At 35.0% G+C, this 12,434-nt stretch overlaps 1 protein-coding gene across 1 annotated transcript in view; it reads left to right on the plus strand.

Moving 5' to 3' along the window:
• The window catches only part of LOC131401165 (transcriptional regulator ATRX-like), a 106,976-nt gene extending 101,065 nt beyond the window's left edge, over nt 1-5,911 (plus strand). Inside the window, exon 19 of the mRNA XM_058536228.1 lies at nt 5,784-5,911. Coding sequence (XP_058392211.1) covers nt 5,784-5,896 — 113 coding nt within the window. The 3' untranslated portion in view covers nt 5,897-5,911. The remainder of the gene's footprint in view (nt 1-5,783) is intronic.
• Nucleotides 5,912-12,434: the final 6,523 nt, after the last annotated feature.

The raw sequence follows: 12,434 nt of genomic DNA on the forward strand, positions 1-12,434 counted from the left end.
TGCTGGCATAGCAAACACTTCTCTTATTTAGGTATAGCTTTGTTTTGATTCAAACTTTTCAACCAGTTGGAGATTAGAGGCCTGCCTCTGTTTTTCAGTAGGTGGCACTGTAGTACTAGTTTTTGGTTTTTCTTACCTGAACTATCTGCACATTCCATCTTCCACCGCCTCTATTTGGTCTGTTGCTTGTACTCTCATCATCACTTCCTGTGCCTCTTGGGGTCACTGATGCCTTGCCATTGTTGGTGTCACTGCAGTCGCTGTCTTTGCTGCCAGGGGTACATGGCTGGCTTATGCCTCCACTGCATTTGGGATCACCAGGGTCAGAAGCTCTTGCCATCATAGTGTGGGGAGGGGGAAGGTTGGAAGGCAGTTGTGTTCCTGGGGCGCCACCTCTGTTGTTGCCCATTACCTACCTTGTGGTCGCAGGCACTGCTGTGGCTGGGGTGGTCCGAGTTCTTTGTGCGCCTCTGCTGCTGCTGCTACCAGGCTCTGAGCCGCGACTGGGGTCCTTGGATCACAGGGCTCTGCCTCAGCTGCTGTTGTTCCCTGTGCCTGCAAATGTCACTGCAGCTCGCTGGGTGGAGTCGCATTCATGCCTTCACTGCTACCTACTGGGTTCTCTCGGGCTGGGAGTGGCTGGCTCATCCACCACAGTTGAGGGTCCACTGTCCTGGGACCTGCCTTTGCTCTTCCCCATTTAGCCTCCTCCACATGTTCCAATCCACCCCCCTTGTGTGTACCAGTGTGTAGAGGTCTCCTTTGTCCTGGTGAGATGGGCAATGTAGCCTTTGTTGGGTTATGCATGTTTTTCTCACTGTAGATTAAAGGCGAGACAAAGGGATCCTCTCATGCCACCATGATGATGATGTCACTCCTGTAGTCTCTCTCTTAAGGAGCTAAAATCTAATGGTGTAAACAGATATTAGACAAATAAATACAGAAATTTAAGTGCCCAGGAAATTGAGGGGAGAGTATTTCTATGATTTAGTAAGGAGTTGGTCTAATGTATCTACCCCAAAATATCCCGGACAGCTCCTTAGTATGTCATGACCATATTTCTCCTTATCAGTCAGTTAGTAGGAAAAAAAATCCAAATTGGAAGGGAAAAATGTTTTAACCATTTTGACCATTTTTAAGTGTACAGTTCTGTGGCATTAAGTACATTCACATTGCCATGTAGCCATCATCACCATTTTTAAAAATAATTTTCATCAGTTTTGCTGGGGAGCAAGTTCATGGAGCTCCTTATGCTGTCATGTCAGAAGTCTCTCTCCCCATAAATTAAACTTTTTATTTTCACTTACCATCATTTCATAAACATTTTGACATTACTACATAATCTTTATCACTTTCAGTTCTATGATATTCTGTCCAGTAAATATCATAATTTACTTAAGTATTTCTCTATTATTATATGGTGAGATTATTATTTTTAATTTTTCACTATTATAGATAATCTACAGTGGGCATCTTGGTGGCAGTGGATGTTTTTTAGATTTCTTGGGGTTAAATTCCCATGTAAAATCAGTGATTTTAAGAGTATGCTGTTTTCCTGAGAATAATATAATGTAGGGTATAAATACTATTTACAGTAATAGTCATATTTCTTCATCTGAATATTAAAGTTGATAATTACTTATTAACAATATAAAGGATGTACTTATATTTTCTTTCTAATAAAAGGGAAACACTTTTCTACAGATAATCGTGTAATTATTTGAGTGATCAGAATCATGCTTTTCTTTTAACAGCTATTGAGAGATAAGCCTATTCTTGCTGAAGAAAATTTTTCAAAAAGGAAGCTATATTGTAGCCTTTTTGTAGCTTTTTTGTTTTCATCTAATTGTACCTTGAGTACTCTTGGAATGTGGTGCTGTTATTTTTAATTTCTGACCAATTATATTGATAGCACTTTGTATTATTGTTTCCATTGTAAATACAACAAATTATTATTTTTTTCTTTTCTTTTTTTTTTTTTTTGCTGAGGAAGATTGGCCCTGAGCTAACAACTGTTGCCAATCTTCCTCTTTTTTTGCTTGAGAAAGATGGTCCCTGGGCTAACATCTATGCCAGTCTTCCTTTATTTTGTGTATGGGATGCCGCCACAGCATTGCCTGATGAGCACTGCATAGGTCTGCGTCTGGGATCCGAACCCACGAACTCTGCACCGTCAAATTGGAGCGTGTGAACTTAACCACTACACCACTGGGCCAGTCCCAATAAATTCTTATTTTTAGGGGGTAAAACCCTAATTACATCCTGTGCAAGTCATATTCAGATGGTATCTTTATTTTTAGGCATTGGTTGCTTAGGTCACTATAGTAATTAAAAAGGGACATTAGCTCTTTGATACCATGTCACATACTATATCAGTGGTTTAATAGTATATTTACCAGTGGAATTCTTTTTTTTCCCCAAGCAAAATCTTACGTGGAATATTATTATCTTGGACCTTGGGTGCTTAAAGAGTGAAGAGTTCTCTCCTCCTTCCCCAAGTGGAGCTAAGAGTCACCACTAAGCCACTGCCACATTACTAAGCTTCAAATTAAATGTTTCCAGAACCCATGAAGCATTCCAGTGTTCCTTTCATTTTGTAAATGTAGGATACCTAACGTGTACAAGGCACAATGTAGGTGCCGAGGATAAAGAATTTAACAAAAGAGAAAATTTCTCTAACCTCCCAGAAGTTACATTCTTGTTAGGGAAGACCAATAAGAAACAAACAAGTAAATATATGGTAAAAAATGCAGTGGAGAAACAATGAAAAATTGTAAAAGTGATAGAGATTTTTGGAGGACAGTATGTAGGGTGATCAGGCAAGGCTTTACTGATGAGGTGACATTTAAGAGAGATCTGAAGGGAACGTGGGCCATGCAGATATCTGGAGGAAGAACATTTCAAGCAGAGGAAACAGCAAGTGAAAATGCAATAAGATGTGAACATACTTAACATGTTTAAGGAACAGCAAGACCTCGTATGTGGCTGAAGCATGTAAGTGAAGAGCAGGATGGGGAAAGGAGATGAGATCAGATAGGTAACTCTATAGGGCCTTGCAGGCCATCATAAGGACTTTGAATTTTACTCTGAGATGAATTTTACTCTGAGGTTTTTGAAATAGGAGTGATGTGATCTGACTTGAATTTTAATAGAATCACTCGAGAGGCTGTGTTAAACCAGACTATAGGAGGCAAGAGTGGGAGGGAGACCAATTAGGATGCTATTTCAGTAATCCAGTAAGAATCAGTAGTGCTTAGACCAGGGTGGTAGCAAGGGAGGTGCTAAGAAGTAATTCAGTCCTTTACATATTTTGAAAATTGGGCCAGTAGGATTTGCTCTTAGATTATATAATGGGGTGTGAGAAAGAAAGACGGGGGTCAGATGATTCCACGGCTTTTGCTCCCAGAGAGTGCTTCATGTTATAAAGTAATTATGCTTGTCTCTCTTCTTAAAATCTGTGTTCATTGAAGACAGGCTCACTATTATCCATTTTTGCATACTCTGTGCCTATCACAGGGCTGGACATGTAGTAGGTCCATAGTAAATACTTGCTGAAGTGGCAGGGTAATACCTTACCCTTGTCTGGATCTTCTCTAGTTCTTTTCCATAGAGAATGATGTCCTAGTGATAAATTTTCTTATGTGCCCATTACATTTCAGTGCTAGGAATATACTGGCACTTTTTATCTTTCTCATTCTCCCCCTTTCTTTGTTTCTAGAGTCCCTTCTTATCGACATGTCTTTAACATATGTATGGGTAACAGGTATTCGTATTTCTTGATTTGACTATGTTTAAGTATAATGTTGACTTAAATATATTTTTCTGTTGTCAGTGTATATTAGTTTTATTGGCCAGATTCTATGTTCTGGTTGTGTTTCATTATCTGAAAGGCTATATTACAAAAAAGTTATATCAGTTTACCACCATGAATAAATGGAAAATGCCCATTTTACTATATACCTATAGTACTATAATTACATTTTCCCCATCTTTAATGGGTAAAAACAGTTGTCATTGTTTTAATTTGTATTTTTCTGACGCCTGGTAAGGTTGAATATTTTTTCCGTTTGCCTGCTAGTTTGTATCTAATTTTATAAGTTAAGTTGTCTTCAGAAAACATTTGCTTTAACCATCAGTCAGTTCAGTTTGTGTTTTGAGTACCTACTACTACTACTACATATTGGGCACTGAATTAGGTTCAAGGGGTATTACAGGAAATCATGTTATAGAGAGAGTTCAAACATATAACATGTGGCATAATAAAGATGGATATAATTTACTGTGGGATTGTGGGTGATAATATTAAGTACTCAATAAGCTTAATTACCATGTGACAGGCATTATTCTAAGTCGGTTTTTTTTCCTTAGTTAAGTCATTTAATAAACAACAACGCTATGCAATAGGTACTCTGGTTATACTCATTTTTAAAGATAAAGAAACTAAGGCACAAGGAGTTTAATTACTTGCCTGAAGTGAAAATACTAGTACATGGTGAAACTGGGATTAAACTCAGGGAGTCTGACTCCAAAGTCTATATTTTTTATTATTAACCTATAAATCAGTTTTTAAATATTGGATTCACAGAAGTGGTAGTACAGATTGTTCATTTGTATTACCACAGAAAGCTATGTTGAGATACTTTTTAAAATATTCATATCATATTCTATTCATTTATGATTAGCATATTTACTTTAATAATTATCCTGTTCAAGTGAATAGTTAATGCAAATGTGACTTTAGTCTCTTACTTTTTTATTGAACCATCTATCTCAAATTCTTTTTGCTTTAGATGTGTATGCCTTTTTTTCCCAACTGAAAGAAATGAAACTGTAAATAAATAAATTGACTTTAAAATTTTAGCCATTACTGAATTTTCAGCAAGGAAATTCTAGGTTTTCAATATAAGTAAAGATATGGGTAAGTAATAAACATGTCAAAGTATCTCTTAAACTATTGTACTACGTTTAAGTATAAAATTTGCTGCAAGACACAAATCTCAGTTTTGTCAACTTTTTTTATGAGACTCTGGGGTGTGATGATATGTATTTTACTTGGATGAGAAATAGTGGTATTATGTTTACAGTTAAAGAATTGGAATGGAAATGATGTATGATAAAATATAAAAATGCCATAAGCACTTAAGTCCTTGGTATTTTTGTACCAATGTAAGTCTTGGGTAAAATTTCACCTCACTGTCCAGAAGTTGACATGTCTGATCACTATTTAGCAAAGTCACAATCCTTTACTTACATATACACATACACATAATTGTCATGAAATAGGAACATACGCTAATATTTGTGGCTAGACCATAGAATAGTTTTTGGCATGTAATAGGCATTCAGTAAATATTTGTTCGGTGAATGATTAAATGCCTTCTTTGTCTTGGTTTTTATCTGATCAGTATCAACTTGTTAATAAGGATGGTGAAAACCTGGCCCTTTACAGATTTAAATAAAAGCAAGCTTCGCGAGCATAATGCAACTTAATCATATTCTTTTGACGGTTTTAAAGGATTCTAATCAAGGAAATCTTTTAAGAAATTCAAATGTAGATGAAAAACTTTTTAAAAATACCTTTGCTATTCGATATCTGTTGGAAGGAAATTGGTGGTGAATTTATTTGTAATGCAATGAATTACCCCTTGATTAAAAAAAATGTATGTTTTGCTATGCAAATAGAATATATATAACCAGTTTTTAAATGATGAGCAAGGAAGAAAATCTGTTACTACTGCAGAACAGTATATCAAGTCTCTTTTCTTTTCTTGTTAAATTTTCAGGTGAAGGGAAGTGGCTCCGAAACATTGACTATTACCGTTTAGATGGTTCTACTACTGTACAATCAAGGAAAAAATGGGCTGAAGAATTTAATGATGAAACTAATGTGAGGTAGGAAATACTTCCTGTATGTATAGAAAATTTTCTTAAAATTATTTTAAAATCTATATGCAGTAAAATTCACTTTTTTTTGGTAACTAATGCAAGATACAATCAAGATATAAAATAGTTTCATCATCCCTCAAGAAATTCACTCATGAAATCATAAAATTTGTAGCTTTTTGAGTCTCACTTCTTTCACTTAGCAAAATGCATTTGAGATTTATCCATATTGCTGTATATGTCAATAGTTTGTTCCTTTTTATTGTTGAGTAGTATTCCGTTGTGTGGATGTATCACAGTTTAGCCAGTTCCACTTGAGAGATATTTGAGTTGTTTCCAGGATTTGGAATTAAAATTGAAACTGCTCTAAACATTGATGTATAAGGTTTTGTGTGACCCTTACATATTTACCCAAGTGAAATGAAAATCCAGGAGTGCAGTTGCTGGGTTGTATGGTAAGTTTACATTTAGCTTTGTAAGAAATTGCCAAACAGTTTTCCACAGCACTTGTGTAATTTTGCATTCCCGCCAGCAGTGCGTCAGAGTTCCAGTTGCTCTGCATCCTTGTCGCCATTTGATATTATTGTTTTTTAAAAAATTATTTTACCCATTCTAATAGGTATGTAATGGTATCTCATGTGATTTTAATTTGCATTTCCCTAATGATAATTGATGTTGAGCATCTTTTCATGTGTTTATTGGCCATTTTTATATTATCTTTGGTGACAAATATGTTAGAGGATTTTAAAGTTAACAGAGTATTCCTGATATCTTTATCTGTTGTAGAAATTTGAATCATACTTTAAACCATTTAGGTATAGGATGTGTTGTTGATGTTGTTTTTAACTAAGCAATTAACAGACTTGAACTGCATTTGGAAGAGAAAAATTTATATACATACATATAAACATATGCACACACACAGTCACATGTGTGAAAGCATGACTTTTAAGAAAAGGATGAAGAGATGGGGTTAGTTTAATGGCAAGATGACTGAGGTATACCCTAATAAATGTTTTAAAAGTATGAAAGATATTATACTGTGTGTGTAAAACATGTTTGAACTCTAGCAGAGTCCTAAACTACACCTAGGGTTAAGGCTAGAGAAATTCCAGTTAGACCACAGAAGAGTTAATTCTGTTAGGTATTTAAAATCTGTAGAGTCTGGGAGACCTTACAAAGGAATGGTTTGAGTACAGTAAAGTTAAAAAAGCATATAATTAAATAATTTTTTAAAGAATGAGTACATTTTTATATTGTTTGCCATGTTTTTAAAAATTATTATTTGTGCATGAGTGTGAAGAAGTAATTTTATTGAGTAACCCTAGCTTTACTTGTCAAACTTAATCTAAATCTTTGACTTGCTCAGTTTCCCAAACTGATGAGTATCACAATAGCATATGATTTGTCCCATAACATCCATATTTGATGACCAGTAGGAAACAACATTGAAACGTGGATGCTGAATTGTCAGCTTGGCTTACTCATTAGGAAATTAACCCCCCTCAACATATGCCAAAAAGTGTCTCTGATTCAAATTCATCTTCTAGATATATATACATATCATGGATTTGAGGAGTTATTCTAGAGTAGCTAAACCTGTCCAGATTAAATCCACAAATGTTAGAGATTATGTCTATCTATATTCTTTTTCTCATGACTCAGTAATTTTCAGAAAAGAGAATGTAAATATAATTGTTTATGGTAAAGCAGTTGGAAAGGCACATTAAGATAAACTTTAAGGGGGCCGGGCCCAGTGGCGCAAGCGGTTAAGTGCATGCGCTCTTCTGTGGCGGCCTGGGGTTCACTGGTTCAGATCCCGGGCGCACACCAACGCACCGCTTGTCAAGCCATGCTGTGGCAGCGTCCCATATAAAGTGGAGGAAGATGACATGGATGTTAGCCCAGGGCCAGTCTTCTGCAGCAAAAAAAAAAGGGGGGGGGATTGGCAAAGTGGAGGAAGATGAGCATGGATGTTAGCCCAGGGCCAGTCTTCCGCAGCAAAAAAAAAAAAAAAAAGAGAGAGGAGGATTGGCAGATGTTAACTCAGGGCTGATCTTACTCACAAAAAAAAAGATAAACTTTAAGATAATAACTGTTTCTAATATTGTCTTATGTGGACAGAAAGTAGTTTTTAATAGTCTCAGGGTCTCTGGTTAGCTTGATACTGTTTTTTTCTTAACTTTTTATTTAGAAATAATTATAGATTCACAGGAACTTGCAAAGATAGTATAGAGAGGTCCTGTGAACCCTTCACCTAATTTTCCCTAATAGTTACATCCTGCATACCTGTAATACCAAAACCAAGAAATTGACACTGTTTCAGTGCATGTGTATGTGTGTCTTTTTATCACATATGTAGAGGGTCTGGTAACCACCACTGTATTCAAGGTATAGGAATATTCCATCACCACAGAGATTGCTCTCTTACTACCATTTTATTGTCATACCCATCCTTACCACTACCCTCGCCACTATCCCTAACTCCTGGCAATAACTAATTTGTTCTCCATCTTTATAATTTTGTCGTATCAAGACTGTTATATAAATGATATCATACTGTATGTGATCTTTTGAGATTGGCTTTTTTCACTCAGCGTAATGCCCCTGAGTTCCATCCAAGTGGTTGTGTATATCAATAGTTTATTCCTTTTTATTACAGAATAGTATGTATTCCATGGTATGGATGTACCAGTTTGTTTAATACAAACTTATACAGCTACTGCAGGGCATTTTGGTTGTTTCCAAGTTTGGCTGTTACAAATAAAGCTGCTATGAACATTGTGTACAGGTTTTTGTGTACCTAAGTTTTCATTTTTCTAGGATAAATGCCCAGGAGTGTGATTGCTAGGTTGTGTGATAAGTGACTATTTAGTTTTTTAAGAAACTGCCGAACCGTTTTTCAGAGTGGCTGCACCATTTTACATTCCCACTAGTAAAGTGTGAGAGATCAAGTTTCTCTGCATCTTCACCAGCATTTGGTTTTATCACTATTTTTTATTTTAGCTGTTCTGATAGGTGTGTAGTGGTATCTCATTATGGTCTTAATTTGCATTTCCTTGGTGGCTGGTTATGTTGAACAATCTTTTCATGCATTTATTTGTCATCTGTATATCCTCTTTGGTGAAATGTTTCTTCATGTCTTTTGCCCATTTTCTCATTGGATGCTTGCCTTTTTATTGCTAAGTTTTGAAAATTTTTTATATAATTTAGATGAGTAACTTGTCAGATATGTGGTTTGCAAATATTTCCTGCCAGTGTATGGCTTGTCTTTTTAACCCCTTCACAAGGTCTTTCACAGAGCAAAACTATTTAATTTTGATGAAATCTAGTTTGTCAATGTTTTCTTCTTTTTTCATGCTTTTCGTGTCAAATTCAAGAGCTCTTCTTCAAGCCCTAGGCCCTGAAAATTTTCTCCTGTGTTATCTTCTAAAAGTTCTATAGTTTTATATTTTATGTTTAAGTCCGAGTGCATTTTGAATAAGTTTTTATATAAGATGTGAGATTTAGGTCGTGTTCTTTTTTTTTTTTGCCTATGGATGTACAATTGCTCCATCACCATTTGTTGAAAAAGCCATCCTTCTTGCACCAAATTACTTTTGCACTTTTGTGAAAAATCAGTTGGCTATACTTGTGTGCGACTATTTCTTGGTTCACTGTTCTATTCCATTGGGCCATATATCTGTCCCTCTGTCATCACCACATAGTCTTGATTATTATAACTATATAGTAAGCCTTAATATCAGGTCTAGTGATATCTCCCACTTTATTCTACTTTTCCCAAGTTGTTTTAGCTAATCTAATATGTTTGCCTTTATATATAAATTTTTAGAATATTCTATATCTATAAAAATCTTGCAAGGATTTTAATAGGAATTGCATTAAACCTGTTATCAATTTGGGGAGAATTAATATCTTTGCTATATTGAGTCTCTTGTGAACACTGTATCTCTATTTATGTAGATCTTTGATTTCTTTCATCATCGTCTTTTGTAGTTTTCAGCACATATGTCCTGTATATGTTTTGTTAGATTTACACCTAAGTATTTCAGTTTTTTTTTGAGTGATTGTAAATGATAATGTATTTTTAATTTTGGTTTTCACATGTTCATTGCTAGTATGTAGAAATGGAGTTGATTTTTGTGTTGATCTTTTACCTGTGATCTTGCTGAACTCACTTATTTGTTCTAGGAGTTTGTTTTGTAGATTCCTTGAGATTTTCTACTAGACTATTATGTCATCTGCAAGTAAGGATAGTTTCATTTCTTCCTTTCTGATCTATATGCTGTTTATTTCCTTTCCTTGCTTTATTGCACTAGCTAGAACTTCAATGATATGTTGAAGAGCAGTGATGAGAGTGGACATCCTTGCCTTCTTGATCTTAAGAGAAGAGCATTCTGTGTTGATTAACTATGATGTTAGCTGTAGATTTTTCATAGATACTCTATCAAGTTGAGGAAGTTCCCCTCTATTCCTAGTTTGCTGAGAGTTTTTATTATGAATGGGTGTTTAATTTTGTCTGATGCTTTTTTTCCTCATTTAATATCATCTGTTTTTTTTCTTGAGCCTGTTAACATGGTAAATTACGTAGATTTATGTTCAAATATTGAACCAGCCTTGCATCCCTGGAATAAACCCCACTTGGTCATGGTGTATAATTCTTTTTATATAGTACTGGGTTCTATCTGCTAATATTTTGTTGAGGGATATTTATGTGATATTGGTCTGTATCCACTTGTTTTTGTACTGTCTTTGTCTGATTTTGGTATCAGGATAGTATTGGCGTTATAAAATGAGTTGAGAAGTGTTCTCTCTTCTGTTTTCTGAAAGAGATATGTAGAATTTGTGTTAATCTTAAATTTTTGGTAGAATTCGCCAGTGAAACTTTCTGGCCTTGCTGATCTCTTTTTTGGAAGTTTTTAAATCACTAATTCAATTTCCTTAGTAGTTATAAGACTATTCAGATTATCTATTTCATATTGTATGAGTGGTGGTAGTTTGTGGTTTTTGAGGAATTGGTCCATTTCGTCTAAATTTCAAATTTATGTATAGAATTGTGCATAGCATTCCCTTATTATCTTTTTGATGTCTGCAGGGTCTATAGTGACAGCCTCTGTTTCATTCATTGTATTGATAATTTGTGTATTCTCTTGTTTTTGGTCAGTCTTGCTAGAGGTTTGTCAATTTTATTGATCTTTTCAAAGAGCTAGCCTTTTGTTTCATTGATTTTCTCTATTTTTTTCTTTGTATTTTCAGTTTCATCTTGTTTTACTTTACTTTGCTCATCTTTTTTACTTTCTTGAGATAGAACCTTAGATTACTAATTTGATTTAAGACTTTTCCTCTTTTCTAATATATATAATTTTCTTATTATGTAAGTCTTTTATAATAAGCATTTAGTGCTGTAAATTTTCTTTCAGCACTGTTTTAGCTGTGTCATACAAATTTTGATATATTTTCATTTCCATTCAGTTCAGTGTATTTTTTTTTCCTTTGAGACTTACTCTTTGACTCATAGCTGGAAGTATGTTGTTTAATTTCAAAGCATTTGGACATTTCCATTATTTTTCTTTTACTAATTTCTAGTTTGATTCAGTTCTGTTCAGAGAATATACTCTGTGTGATTTCAATTCTTTTAAATTTATTGTGTTTTGTTTTATGGCTCAAAAAGTGGTATATTTTGGTATAGCGTACATGGGCCCTTGAAAAGGATGTGTATTTTGTTCTTGTTGGGCAGAGTCTTCTATAAATGTTGATCATATCCTGTTCTTTGATGGAGTGGTTGTGTTTTTCTTTATCCTTGTTGATTTTCTGTCTAGTTGGTTATTGATTTTTGAGAGAGGAGGGTTTAACCCTCCAACTTTAATTGTGGATTTGTCTCTTTCCCCTTTCAGTTTTTGCTCCTCATATTTTCAGCTCTGTTGTTTTGTGTATACACGTTTAGGATTGTTATGCCCCTCTCTAGTCCTCGTACTTTTCTTTGCCCTGAAACCTACTTTATCTGATGATAATATAGCCGTTCCTGCTTTATTTTGATTGATGGTTACGTGGTACAGTTGTCTTTCGGCATCCGTGGGGAATTGGTTCCAGGACCCTCATGGATACGAAAATCCGTGGATGCTCAAGTTTCTTAGATAAAATGGCGTAGCATTTGCATATAACCTACGCACATCCTCCCGTATACTTTAAATCATCTCTAGACTACTTATAATACCAAATACAATGTAAATGCTATGTAAATAGTTGTTATACTGTATTGTTTAGGGAATAATGACAAGGAAAAAAAGTCTGTATGTGTTCAGTATAGACGCAACCACCATAGGCCTTTCAGTCCACAGTTGGTTGAATCCATGGATGCAGAACCTGCAGATAGGGAGTGCTGACTGTATATCTTTTTTCATCTGTTTACTTTCCACTTACCTATTTCATTATATTTGAAGTGAGTTTCTTGTAGACAGCATATGGTTGGATCATGTTTTTGTACCCACTCTGGTAATCTCTTTCTTTTCAATGGTGTATATAGAGCACTTACATTTTTTTTATTGAGGTAT

This window comes from Diceros bicornis, chromosome X (genome assembly GCF_020826845.1).
Source record: "Diceros bicornis minor isolate mBicDic1 chromosome X, mDicBic1.mat.cur, whole genome shotgun sequence".
Lineage (NCBI taxonomy): Eukaryota > Metazoa > Chordata > Mammalia > Perissodactyla > Rhinocerotidae > Diceros > Diceros bicornis.